Source organism: Cryptomeria japonica, chromosome 3 (assembly GCF_030272615.1).
Source record: "Cryptomeria japonica chromosome 3, Sugi_1.0, whole genome shotgun sequence".
Classification (NCBI taxonomy): Eukaryota; Viridiplantae; Streptophyta; class Pinopsida; order Cupressales; family Cupressaceae; genus Cryptomeria; species Cryptomeria japonica.
In genome coordinates this window covers 811,015,772-811,028,659 of record NC_081407.1, presented here as the reverse complement: position 1 = coordinate 811,028,659, position 12,888 = coordinate 811,015,772, and the positions used below count along the sequence as shown (strand labels likewise).

Here is a 12,888-nt window from a genome sequence, read left to right as displayed (position 1 = left end):
GAGCTATAAAAGGGAGGCACACATGTTGATGTGTGTTTTAACACATCTTAGGGAATCTAGAAGGGAGATAAGGTCAGCTACACCTTATTGGGTGGTTTTATCCCTTGGTTTTGTAATACCGTTTGACAGTTTCTTGTATTGGTTCTCCTATATGAGATGCGTGAGATAGAGGTTGTGTGTAAGAGTCTTATGACGATTGAGTTACCTCTGTGTATTTGATTAGTGGTACTCCTATGAAGAACTTACTATGCAAGTATATTGTAATCTGTTATTGATTGCTGAATAATATATTGAGCTATTTTTGGAGTGTGGGGTTTTTCTCCTAAAAGGGTTTTCCCCACGTAAATCACTGTGTTATGGTATGCATGTTATTGTGTTTATTTCTGTTAAGTTTCTGTAACTACTGTAATGATCTGTAAAAGTTTTTGCATTATCCTCCTCTCAAGGTTAGTGTAGGAAGTTGTTCTGCTACTTAACTGCCTTACAAAGCCCAAGAGAGGTGGTTTCTCATCAAAGAATACCTATATAATTTTGACCGAATGGAGCAAGCTGTGGGCGGGGAAGACCATAAGAAAGCCAAGATGAAACTTGTCTTCCACAAGGAAGATTATTGGGTTGGCGGAGGGAGCCTGAAGGAGAAAAAGCCAATGCAATGAATGGTTGTGTCATGGAAGGTGCAAGTTTTTTGTTGTTTGATCACCACAATTTCTTCTCTTGAGGAATACGGGCAGGCTTGCGCGTTGATTGTAGAGGGTTTCCAATTAATAGGACCCTTTATTTTTGTATATTTATGCATTTTGTATCTAAAAGACATTGTAGTTTCTCATGGCCATGGTCATTATCTCGATATGCTACAGGGGTGTTGGGGTTGGTGGATTGTTAACAATTTTAGTATGGTAGGAGTTTTTGGGAGTTAGGTTCTCAGTATGTTGGTGTTTCAGAGATATGCATTGTAAATCCTTTTTATATTAATATAAAGCTATATTTAATTGATTAAAAATAATAATTACTAACAAATTTATTTAATTTTTTTAAAAAAATTTATATTATTTTTAATAATGTTAAAATGGGTCTCAAGGTAGTGGTTTGCAAGATGGATGATGGTATCTTGGGTCTAGGAATAGGTTCATAAGTTTGTTTGCTAACACTAACATCACTTGTGTTGTTGGTCTCTTTAATTTGTGAAACATCAAAATCTAAAAGTAACTTGGCACCTTGTTGGACAAGTGTCAAAAATTAATGATTGAGATTTGAAATCAAAATTGCCTCATGGAGTTTGTTGAATCTAGGATCTTGTTGAGCATCTTGTATGTCATCTAGTGATGGCTCCTCATCATTTTTGAGTACATTGTTCCTAAGAGGTCTTTCATTAAAAAGATTTGTGGGATCTTGGAAGTCTTGATTTATTGCTCCATTTCCTTTTTCTTTTGGGCTCTAGTCTTAATGGGCATGCAAGAGTTTCAACCTAGGCAATGTGGAAAGAAGGTTGTGAAAGGGGATCCAAAGTGATTACTCTAAGCTTGGTAAAATGGGAGGAGAATTGGACAAATGCTTGGTGATGAAAAGAAGTTAAAAGTTTCTCTAGATCTTAGATAAAGCTAGGTGATGATAAGGCTATCTTAGACTATGATAGATGGCCACAAGCCAATGGATAAGAGAGGGTATAAACTAACAAGGAGATGATAAACTCCAAGCCAATCTATCCCACTCAAAAGGACTATTTTGATCTCCTACTCAAGGACGATAGATCCCAAGCATTAAAGATCAACTAGTGATGTATGTAAGATAAAGATTGTGAAGTTTGTCGAATATAAAGTCAAATGAAAGACTGAGGTTACGAATAAAAATGGATGTGTTGAGATAGGTTTGAAGCTCAATAAGTATAAAAATTTAAGGCTAATGACCAAGATCTAAGTGGGTATCCCCTGGATTCAATTATGTAGGAATAGGGGTCAATAGTGTAGACATAAAGCTCAAATGCGCAAGAACAAAAACTCAATTGCACAGACAGAAAGCTCAAATGTGTGATAGAAAGCTGTAAGTGCACATAGGAATACGAGACAAACACATAGAAAAAGGTGTAAAATGTGCAGGTACAATTAACAAATGCACTACAACATGCATCAAATGCACCAGAAAATTGAACAAGTGTACCAAAATACTAGACAAATGCCTCGAACTACTGGACAAAAGTAGCAAATTGAAAAGATAAGACACAAGAACAGCCTGCAACCTAGTTTATCAAATCTAAATGTGTTTCACTTGTTTTCTCAAAGTCATTAAGCCTAAAAGTGAAGTCTACAGTCAACACAAGGCTCAACTGGTGTCCGGTAGTCTGAAAAGAATAATTGTAGTGTACAAACTGATTTTTACAAGTGGAACTGAGGCATTGACAGCAGACAACCATACTGAAATTCGAAACTTGTAAATGGAAAATGACGTCTGATTTTTTTGTTACCATGTGGGTTTTATTATTAACTTGTACATGTTTTAATGGGTCATCATCTAGTGAGAAAATCATGATTGTCAACCATTAACGCGGATGAAGATCATGAAAATCAATAATTGTAGACCGAGTTTTACTTAGTTTTATAAGGGATGTTCCATCATCAATACAACTAATTTAAAAAACTAACTACTACAGGACCCGGCCCCCACAGCATTACTTCAATAAGATCTTTTGAAGTCTATTTCACTGTATTAGCTTGAATAAGCCTTTAACTTGAAACTCAAGGGCCTATAAACAATGCCTTAAATAACCTGAAAGTCGTATAGAATATATTCTAGATTGACAAGTGTTAGGTTATTTGTATAGGCATCACATGGTAACAATAACATCTAGGGAAAGCTCTTCTGAAGTCGATTCATTGAATGAGCCTGTAACTAGAAACTCAAGTGCGTAATACGTATAGACAATGATTTCATTAAATTAACCATATATTTTACGTCAGAAAGGCTTAAATTGAAAAATATGTGTCAGAAATATTTTGATATTGATAATTAATGCTTTACTTACCATCAGATGAATATTTCTTTTAATGATCTCTTCAACCTCGCCTTTGGTATGTTGGAATAATTTTAAATTAGAGAAGAAACTATCAACGTTTATATTATTTTACAACTTTTATGATATTCCCAAACTTTCTATCTTTGATTCATACAGTTCTAAGATACTGATTACATTTAGGGTTCAATTGCAGACAGTTCTAAGATACTGATTACATTTAGGGTTCAATTGCAGAAATATGTTTATACCGCCAGAAAATTTAATAGCTTAAAATAATATAAAGTTAAGGACAAAACAATAATTTTAGTTTTAAAAAACTTTAACAACTGTTGCATTAAACTGTTTAAATATATCAAATAATATAATCACAATCATTCCAGTAAAAAAAACTAAATAAGAGAACATAAACAATTAAAACACTCTAAAGAAAATCCATATTAAAAATAAAAAATAAAAACAAAAACTCAGTCTTCAATGAATAACAGTAACACCGAACAGAGTTGAATATGTCAGCATTGAGGAATACGAGTCAAGTTAAAGTGATAAAGTCAATGCAAACGGTAAGCTTGTCTTTGGTCAGAAGAACCGCTTAGAGATACAAAATTCGGTCCATACATGTGTGAATAACTTGTTTTTGTTACAAGAGGCGCCCAGAGATACAGGATTCAATCCATATTACAAGAGATACAGGATTTGATCCATATTATAAGAGATACAGAGATAATAGCTGAAGGCATATTAGAGATTCTGAGATATAGAGAGATAACAGGTAAGGCATATTCAAGATAAAGAGGAATGGCTGGAGGTGGCGAGGCAGCTGAACCTCGATCATTAGAACAAACACCAACTTGGGCTGTTGCCATTGTTTGCTTGGGCTTTGTCCTTATTTCTATAATATTAGAAAGATCCATAAATTTGATTGCCAAGGTAATTTATTGTTTTAAATTAATTAGATAATGTTTTAGGGAATTCATTCAATCCAATTCAGAAACAGGAATAGTAAATAAGAGATCAAATTGTTGCATTTCTCAAAATCATTCTTGAAAACTAACTGTTATTTGGGTTTAGATGAAGATGCTGATTTGAATGTTCAGTAACATCTGTAAATTTTGGGTTATATAGGCTAGAGTATTTGTTATCTTTAAATTTGATAGAATTTTTAGTTTTCATCTTTTATAAATAAAATTTGAAAGAAAATGTTAAGTAAGAAGGAAAAAAGAATGTGTAATCATATAACAGTTAAAATTTTAATTTGTATATTGTAACTGTTCTGCTATTTTAATTTTTTTATACATTATAATTTAAAAAAATCTATAAGATCATATATTTTTAATAAAATAGATAGCCCATAGCTTAATAACATAAAATTAAACATCAAACAATCAATAAATGATAGTTTGAAAATAACTATTGAAGAAGCTACAATTTAACATTCTAAATCTTTGGAATCTCATAACACCATGCTGCTCCTGTGTGTAGATGTCCCAGTTTGCTGTTTTGTCATTAGTAGTGTTTTTATTTGTTACTTTATGGTTCGTCTGGGTGCATTTATGTTTCACAAAAACATTTCTGTTAGTTTACTGGTACTTTGATGGTTGTGGTTTAGAATTTGGTTTTCTGGTTGAGAATGGTTGTGAGGCCTGTTTGACTCATTTTTTTCCATTTTATTATTTCTGAAAATCGAAGCCCTTCACTACTTTAATAATAAAAAACATTTTTCTGATCTCTTTAAATTGAGATGAGTGTTATTGGGTAAGCTGAATTGTATTTTTCGTTTTTAAAAAAATTGCAGTGGCTTAAAAAACACCACAAGAAAGCTTTGAGCAAGGCACTGGAAAAGATTAAAGCAGGTGATTATTTGGAGATTTAAGAATTTTTTTTTTTTTTATCTTTATTAACTTCAATCCAAAATGTTCAATAATCCCTCTGGATTATTTGTGATGATACCAATGCAGAACTTATGCTGGTGGGGTTTATATCTCTGCTACTTACAGTTGGACAGAGGCCGATTTCACAGATCTGTATATCCAAAAGCTTAGGAGACACGTTACTTCCATGTTCTAAAGAGGAGGCCTCAGTTATGAAGTTTTCATCAGTAGGAAACCACAGAAAGCTCATTACACGAGGAGGTGCGATCCAGTTACAAGTGCCATTGAGGCGTATATTGGAGGGTGCTGCTGATCAAACTGGCCACTGTGCCAAAAAGGTAAGCACATTTACCAATTCTTTCATTCATAACCTTCTTTTCACAAAAAGAAAAAGAAAAAGTGATGAATAATAACATATTTTAAAATAGAAAAATTACATTTATCAGCAACTTTAAAAAGGCCCAAAGCCACAACTACTTGTCCTTTTGGTTAGCTCGGAGTTTATTCGTGTGCCCTTTGCTGATATTGTAGGGAAAGGTGCCTCTTATCTCCCAAGATGGTCTCCACCAACTACATATCTTCATCTTCGCATTGGCTGTCTTTCACGTTTTATCCTGCATTATCACCATGGCCCTTGGACAGGCAAAAGTATGGGCAACTAAACCTCTTTAAATTTTTAGAGATTTAATGTCAGAAGTGAAATTGATTTTCTGGATATTAGGGGAAAGGACTAGTTGAGTGCATTCCAATTCTTGTAATAGAAGTTCTTGATTTAATATTTTCATACTTGCTGATTTAATGTTCAATTTTTGTACAACATTCTTGTGATAGAAGTTCTTGATTTAATATTTCCATACTTGCTGATTTAATGTTCAATTTTTGTGCACCATTGCACTAATAGTTGCGACTTTAAAGTTGTTATTGCTATGATGAGTACCAATAATTAAATGAAATATACCATTTGTTGTACAAAGCAACCAATCATGTGATGCCACATCAGCTGCACAAGTATTGGGGCCCCTTTTGCACACCTATTGATCTCACTTTTTTGGGGGGCTATTTTGGACACCTTGGCAAAAAGCATGCTGATGTGGCATCATATTTGATGATGTGGCCCCGACACCTTAGTTATAAGTAAGGGACTTGCCAAGTAAGCTGCTGTAAAAAATTGGGAGTGATTGAAATTTCCATGTAGAATTTTGAGAAACCCGAAGTTAGGGTGCACAACTACTAGGTCCTCTCCCCTAGTGTATAAAGTTTTAATTGAAGTTATGGGTTTTTGTTAAGGGGTTCAGTCTTCTAATTGAAAAATGAAATAAATACATAATTAAATTTGTTTATATATATTGTTATTTTTTTATGGATTAGAGAGGGGTCAAATCTATGATCATTTTTTGTTGTTGAGGTGAGGTGTTTTGAGCACCTAACTTGGCTTGAATCTAATACTGGTGCAATCAAGGTAGGGAGATTCAATGAAGGACATCCCCGCCTTGCAGCTCATAACACAAAACTCCATACAAGATACTAGCATAACACAAAACAATATTCAAGATATCGGCAACCAGTAACAGAACACAAGGTCTAACCGGTAAGCAACCCTAAATGGTAGAAGCAACACATAATATAACCGATAACCAATAAATCCTTCATTATAATCATTCAAATATTTACAGAAGCCTTCAACGACTACACATGTTGGACCACAGCCCAGGGTTACAAAATATTCCATCAACATACAAATCGAAGATCAACAGATCTTTTTCTCGACAAATAGTTCTCTGGTAACAGTTTTCACTATTCTACACTGATCCGAACTTCAGTCTCCCCGAACCAAAATCTCTCTGGAACTATGTCTTCGCTCGATCTCTATCCTCTATCTTCTGTCTTGAAATAAATCACTAAAATTTCTCTTTATACCATCCGCAAGCGTTAACAACTCGATCAAGTCGGCCAAAAACCAACCGGTTCATGATGAAACGTATAAACAATAACACGTTGGCCCAAGTCACCAAGAACAACTTCCAATCACGTGGTCCTTCCGGGAACATCGGATAAGGCTCAAAGCAACATCACTCAACGATCCACATTCCGGGAACATCGGACAAGGCTCAAAGCAACATCACTCAACGATCCGCAAAAGGTGCCGATTTGAACTACTTTGGTGCTCCTACATCAAATACCATGTTAATTTTTTCATGGATTAGCTAGGACTCGAACCTAAAACCATAGCTTGCTAGTTAGATGCTTCACCATTGAGCTACTAGTCCACTTGGAGACTAATCAATCTCGAAGATTAGCCATGACCAAGCCGGGAATCTGAAGAATCTTGAAGCCTTCCCAAGAATCCATAGAGTCCATAACTATGATTTATCATTTGCTTCAATATTTAGCCAAGAGGTTTTCAAAAAAGACTCAAATATTTATTTTCTTACATAAGGACAATGTCTAGATTTCTCTAGTAGTTGCCTAAACACGTATCTCTTCCTTTAAAACACTTAACATTCTATGAAAGGAACTTTATCTCTCTACAAGAAGACCTACTAGAGGGGTGCAAATGCTAAAAAACCATCATCATTAGAGAGTACAAGAACCTTACCTTTACTTGTAAAAGATGTTTCACCTATTTCAAAAGCAGTCCCTTCAAAATTAGAGCCCACAAGGCCTATCCATGACTTCCAACATCCTCTACTATTGAGAGACTAACAACCTTGAATGTAAAGCTCACCATGGAGATTTCTACTTAGGCCCTTAGCCCACAACACCCATCCATGACTTCCAAAGAGAGACTGAGAACCTTGGATGCAAGGCTCACCATGAGGATTTCTACCTATGCCCTTCATCTTTAAATTAATTTTTTTAGAAATTTCCTTCATCTTTAAATTATTTTTTTTAGAAATTTCTTATAGAAATTCCCCTTTCATTTTGTGAACCCTTATCTTGAATGATTTCTATTCTTAATTGTATAATCTATATTTCTTATCATAAAAAAATGCATGGACGTTAAATTTATTAAATGATTAATTTTTCAACCAGATTTAATATCATGTTTCTAAATATAATATTGTAAAAAAAAAAAAAAATAGAAACAAAAAAATGTTATTTTTTACTTCTCAAATTCCATCTAGAATTAATATAAAATGAATCAAACTACCACCAAAATCATCAAAATAAAATATTCTTGAAAAATATTGTATATTTGAGTTTATATCAAAATTATTTTTTCATCTTAATAACAAATTTCTAAACATTAATTAATACAAAATCTAAAATTAAAAAAAAATTAAGTTACTCATAAAACCATTATTTCTGATGTGGTCACATAAATCAAACTATTATTATAAAATGGCAATGACAAGAGTTTGATTATTTTCAATGTGACCAGATGAATGTCTGGAAAACATGGGAGCAAGAGACTAGAACTTTGGATTATGAATTTTCAAATGGTTAGTAGACATGTTTCTTGCTAAGTCTTTTTGACCTTTATCTCCATATTTTCATATGTTCTTAGAATGTAAGAGCAAGTGTTTGTGACGATACAGATCCAGCCAAATTCAGGTTTACTCGGGAAACAACTTTTGGAAGGAGGCATATGAGCTTTTGGTCTCAAACTTCATTTTTTCTCTGGATTGTAATTATCTCTCATTTTTACTTTTCAACTCTATTTAATTTTTTATATATATTTTCAAGTGTTAAATTGTTTAGATTAGTGTTCTCACTGGAATATAGATTATATTAATAATATAGCATTCTATTATAGGTATGCTTTTTCAGACAATTCATGAGGTCTGTGCCCAAGGTTGATTACCTCACACTTCGTCATGGCTTTATACTTGTAAGTCTGAAGACTCTTTCAATATATTATGTATGAATGGGCACACAGATAAGACGTTTCTATAGTAACAATGAAAGGTTCAACATCAATTTATGGCAGGCCCACTTTGCTCCACAGAGCAGATTTGACTTCCAACTATATATAAAGAGATCACTCGAAGAAGACTTCAATGTTATCGTTTCCATCAGGTATTGGTAACAAATTATTCTGAAGTTTTTTTTAATGACTTTTGAGTTTGTTTATCTCTATGCCTAATTGATGACGTGAATAATATTTATGTCACTGCTTGCAGTCCTCTTCTATGGTTTTGCGCTGTTTTATTTTTATTTCTCAACGGGCATGGTAAGTCTCTCTAATTAAAATTTGCATTTCTATATTTATGAGATGCTTATAGGTGCATATTAAAAGCTTCTATGTACTAGTTTTCATGTGTCGAACTGGTCCTACAAATTCCTTTTCTATATTATTGCTATAGGTAAATATCTAAAATATTTTAATAAAGAGTTTTTTTAAAAATTTATTTATTTTTGAATTGTGATCAGTAAGGCACAAGACAATTTGAATTCAATAGTAAACATCACAGTCTTAGATTCAACTGTATGCATGTTTTTTATTTGATGTTTCAGACAAAAGATTATTTGAATTCAATAGTAGACATCACATCTTAGATTCAACTATTGTATGTAGTTTCAAATAAGAAACAATTTGAATTCAATAATAGACATCATATTATTAGACATTCAGATAATAGACAATTTGAATTTAATAATACTCATCACATCTTAGATTCAACTGTGTATGTTTTATAATAGATGCGTAGACATCACATTACTCAACATTTCAGATAAGAGACGGTTTGAATTCAATAGCAGACATCACATCCTAGATCACATCCTAGATTCAACTTTGTTTTTTATTTGACATTTCAAATAAGAAACAATTTAAATTCAAGATTCAAGTTTTTTTTTAATTCTAGGTTTCACATAAGAGACAATTTGAATTCAACTTAGTTTCTGAGACTAATCAACACGTGGATAATTCATGCAGGATGGTTGATATATTTATGGCTGGCATTCATCCCATTGATTGTAAGGCCACAGAATACTAGTTCCACACCATTGTTTGAGTTTGTTTCGAGGAATTATGAAGTGCATTGATTTGACAGGTTTGTGATGATTATTGTGCTACTTTTTTTCACTTTGCAGTTGCTTGTAATCGTGGGAACAAAGCTCCAAGTGATAATAACAACAATGGCCTTGCAAATCCAAGACAGAAATTCTGTTGTACAAGGTACTCCGGTGGTAAAACCCAATGACCAACTGTTTTGGTTCAGTCGTCCTCGCTGGATTCTCTATCTCATTCACTTCACTCTCTTTCAGGTAACCCTACCATAGCCTTTACAACCTTTTCCTTTTATCTTACAATACTTTACAAATTTCAATTTCCATTCTCTAAATTTTTTGACATTTGTTTTGCAGAATGCTTTTCAGTTTGCATTCTTCTTTTGGGCATGGGTAAATCCTTTGGAGCTTTCACTCTCCCTAGTCTTGCTTATTCTATGCTTTCCACTGAGATTCTGATACATTACGTGCATTAAATTGATGCAGTATGAATATGGCTTAAAATCTTGCTTCCATCAAAAGACACAAGGTATCATAAGCAGAATTAGCGTGGGGTAAGTTTTGGTTTTCCCATCTTACTCCGAACTCATTTTTTTTAGTAGTAATATAAAATTATGTATCAAGGTTTGATTTAAGCAGTATATTTTAAATTTTGATTAATTTAGGTGATTCAGATGAATTATCTAAATAATGATCTTATCAAAGAAATTAATCCAATTTCAAGTGAACCACTTAAAACAAATAAAAATCAAATCTGCTGTTAATACATATCTACCTTGTGGTATAGTAATTATATACAAACTTACTATGTTCTAATTTTTGAGTTTTTGTTTAGGATTATTGTACAGATCTTATGCAGCTATGTAACTCTCCCTCTCTACGCTCTTGTCACACAGGTATGTATCACACCTGGGTATCAAATTGTTAACAAATTTAAATTATGCTTTTCTGAATACCACGCTTATAGCAAAAATAGTACTGAAATAGAGAACCTGGAATATGCTTTGCAGATGGGCTCAAACATGAAAACCACCATATTTGATGAGCGTGTAGCGGAGTCTTTGAAGAGATGGCACAAAGGTGCTAAGAGAAATGTTAGACGGAACAAGAGGCTATCAACTGATCCATCAAGCGGACAAAGTACTCCACTGGAGGGATCTTCTCCAATTCATCTGCTTCACAAATACCAAAGTGCAGAAAACCCGTCTCAATATGAACTACCAGACATTGGCATGGATACTCCTTCGCCTTCTTATCACTCTGGCCAGAATCCCACTTTGTTCAAGGAAAATTTTGAAGGACATGGGGAGAGGAATGCTTTAGAACTGAACAAGGGGGCTTCTTGGAATCATGAGGAAAACCCAAACACACAAGACGTTGAATCAAACCCTTCAGATTTCAGCTTTGCTCACGACTTGCATCAGCCACCCCATAATTAACTTTATTAACATCTGTTAATAACATATGGGTTTTTTGGCCACCTTTTGACAGCTATTAACTTCATTAACATCTGTTAGTAGATATTATTTTCTAATCTCCACGCGGCTGTTTGTAAAACATTTCTATTTTGGCTTTGTTATAATTTTTGCCTTATGCTTGCTGTTTATTGAGGAGGCTGCTACGTATTGTTTTTTCTCCTCCTGAGGCTGTCCAGTTTTTTGTCCTAGCTTGTTGTAGCAGAAGTTTAACAATGAAGAGGTAATTTTTTTGTTTGCAGAGGCTTCTGCGTATTGTTTTTTCTTTCTCCTAAGTTGCTGGGAGGCTGTCCATTTTTTGTCCTAGCAGAAGTTTACGATGAAGAGGTATTCTCTTTGATTGCTGAGATGTTCCCAATACCAGCTGTAGCTCTACTTATGGCTGTATATTCTATATAATTTTAGATTTATATGATTTAATACAAGATCATCGTTTCTGTTTAACATATTCTCTCTTTTTTTGGTTTGTCAAGTTCTGAGTAGAATTCAGAATCTTTAATGAAACTCTGCACGTGACTTGCAATGTTAAAATCTTAATGCCAGTCGCCTAAGTAACTGTGACTCTTCATTTAATTTACTGGTTTTCTCTTACGGAACCAACAAAAATTGGCACATAACAACAAAAGCTGTTATAAACTAAATTTCCCGGTTTTTTTAATATAGATTTTATTTTTAAGAACAACTTGACTAAAATGAATCAATTAAATTTAGAGTCGTCAATTACAATGAAACATCTGAAAGTTTCAATAGAATATATTTAAATAAGATGAAAGAACATTGAATTTGATGGAAATAAAATTCTCAATTAAGCAAAACACAGAGGTTGCAGTTGTGATTACCAATTACTTGTAATGCACATGCGGAATATAAAACCCCCCAAAAACTACACAGCTGGAGACTTGTAAGTTTTAATTTTCTATTAAATCAGAAAATAAACTTTTACAAAATAACTTAAAACTGACTGCGCTACTGATTACAAATTATTTGTAGCGATCTCGAGCTGCTCAAAACTTCCTCTACTAATCTGGAGCTTCTTACTGACTTCCCATTTTGTTTGGAGCTATCTACTACTTCCTTCGACTAACTGACTGTTGGAAGAACATTCTTCCTATTTGTCTCATGCTGTCCACTTCAAAATTCCTCCTCAAACTCACCTACCAGAAATAAATTCACTGCAAACTGCTACTACATATCATCCATAACAAGCTTATCCAACCTGAAGGTGAACTATCAAATGATTGGGCACATTCCTGGGGTAGTTGACCCTGTTCCCAATATTCCAACTATCCAACTATCCAACCACCCATAAGCCCATTTAGCTAAACATTCCAACTATCCAACTATCCAACCACCCATAAGCCCATTTAGCTAAACAGTCAACTGCCTTATTCCACTCTCAAGGAACTTAGCAAAAAGAACTGACTCCAAAGAGTCTCTGAAACTTAGAGTTTGTCTACCCACCACAATTAGATGTGAGTCAACATCCTCCAACCTCTGCTTATTTAGCATATCCATAACAACTTGAGATTTAGATTCTCAAATAATCTCCATCCAAGAGCACATCCTCTTTCAAGCACAAAGAGAA

General features: G+C 33.7%; 1 protein-coding gene across 1 annotated transcript; it reads left to right on the top strand.

The window, feature by feature from the left end:
- The first annotated feature begins 3,802 nt into the window (after positions 1-3,802).
- On the top strand, positions 3,803-10,386 carry LOC131054365 (MLO-like protein 12). Its single transcript, XM_057988869.2, has 13 exons — positions 3,803-3,934; positions 4,800-4,857; positions 4,963-5,213; positions 5,407-5,523; positions 8,258-8,318; positions 8,415-8,503; positions 8,633-8,707; positions 8,807-8,895; positions 9,000-9,049; positions 9,755-9,795; positions 9,913-10,086; positions 10,186-10,221; positions 10,315-10,386. Exons 1-13 carry the CDS (start codon positions 3,803-3,805, stop codon positions 10,384-10,386), a joined length of 1,245 nt encoding a protein of 414 aa, XP_057844852.2.
- Positions 10,387-12,888: the final 2,502 nt, after the last annotated feature.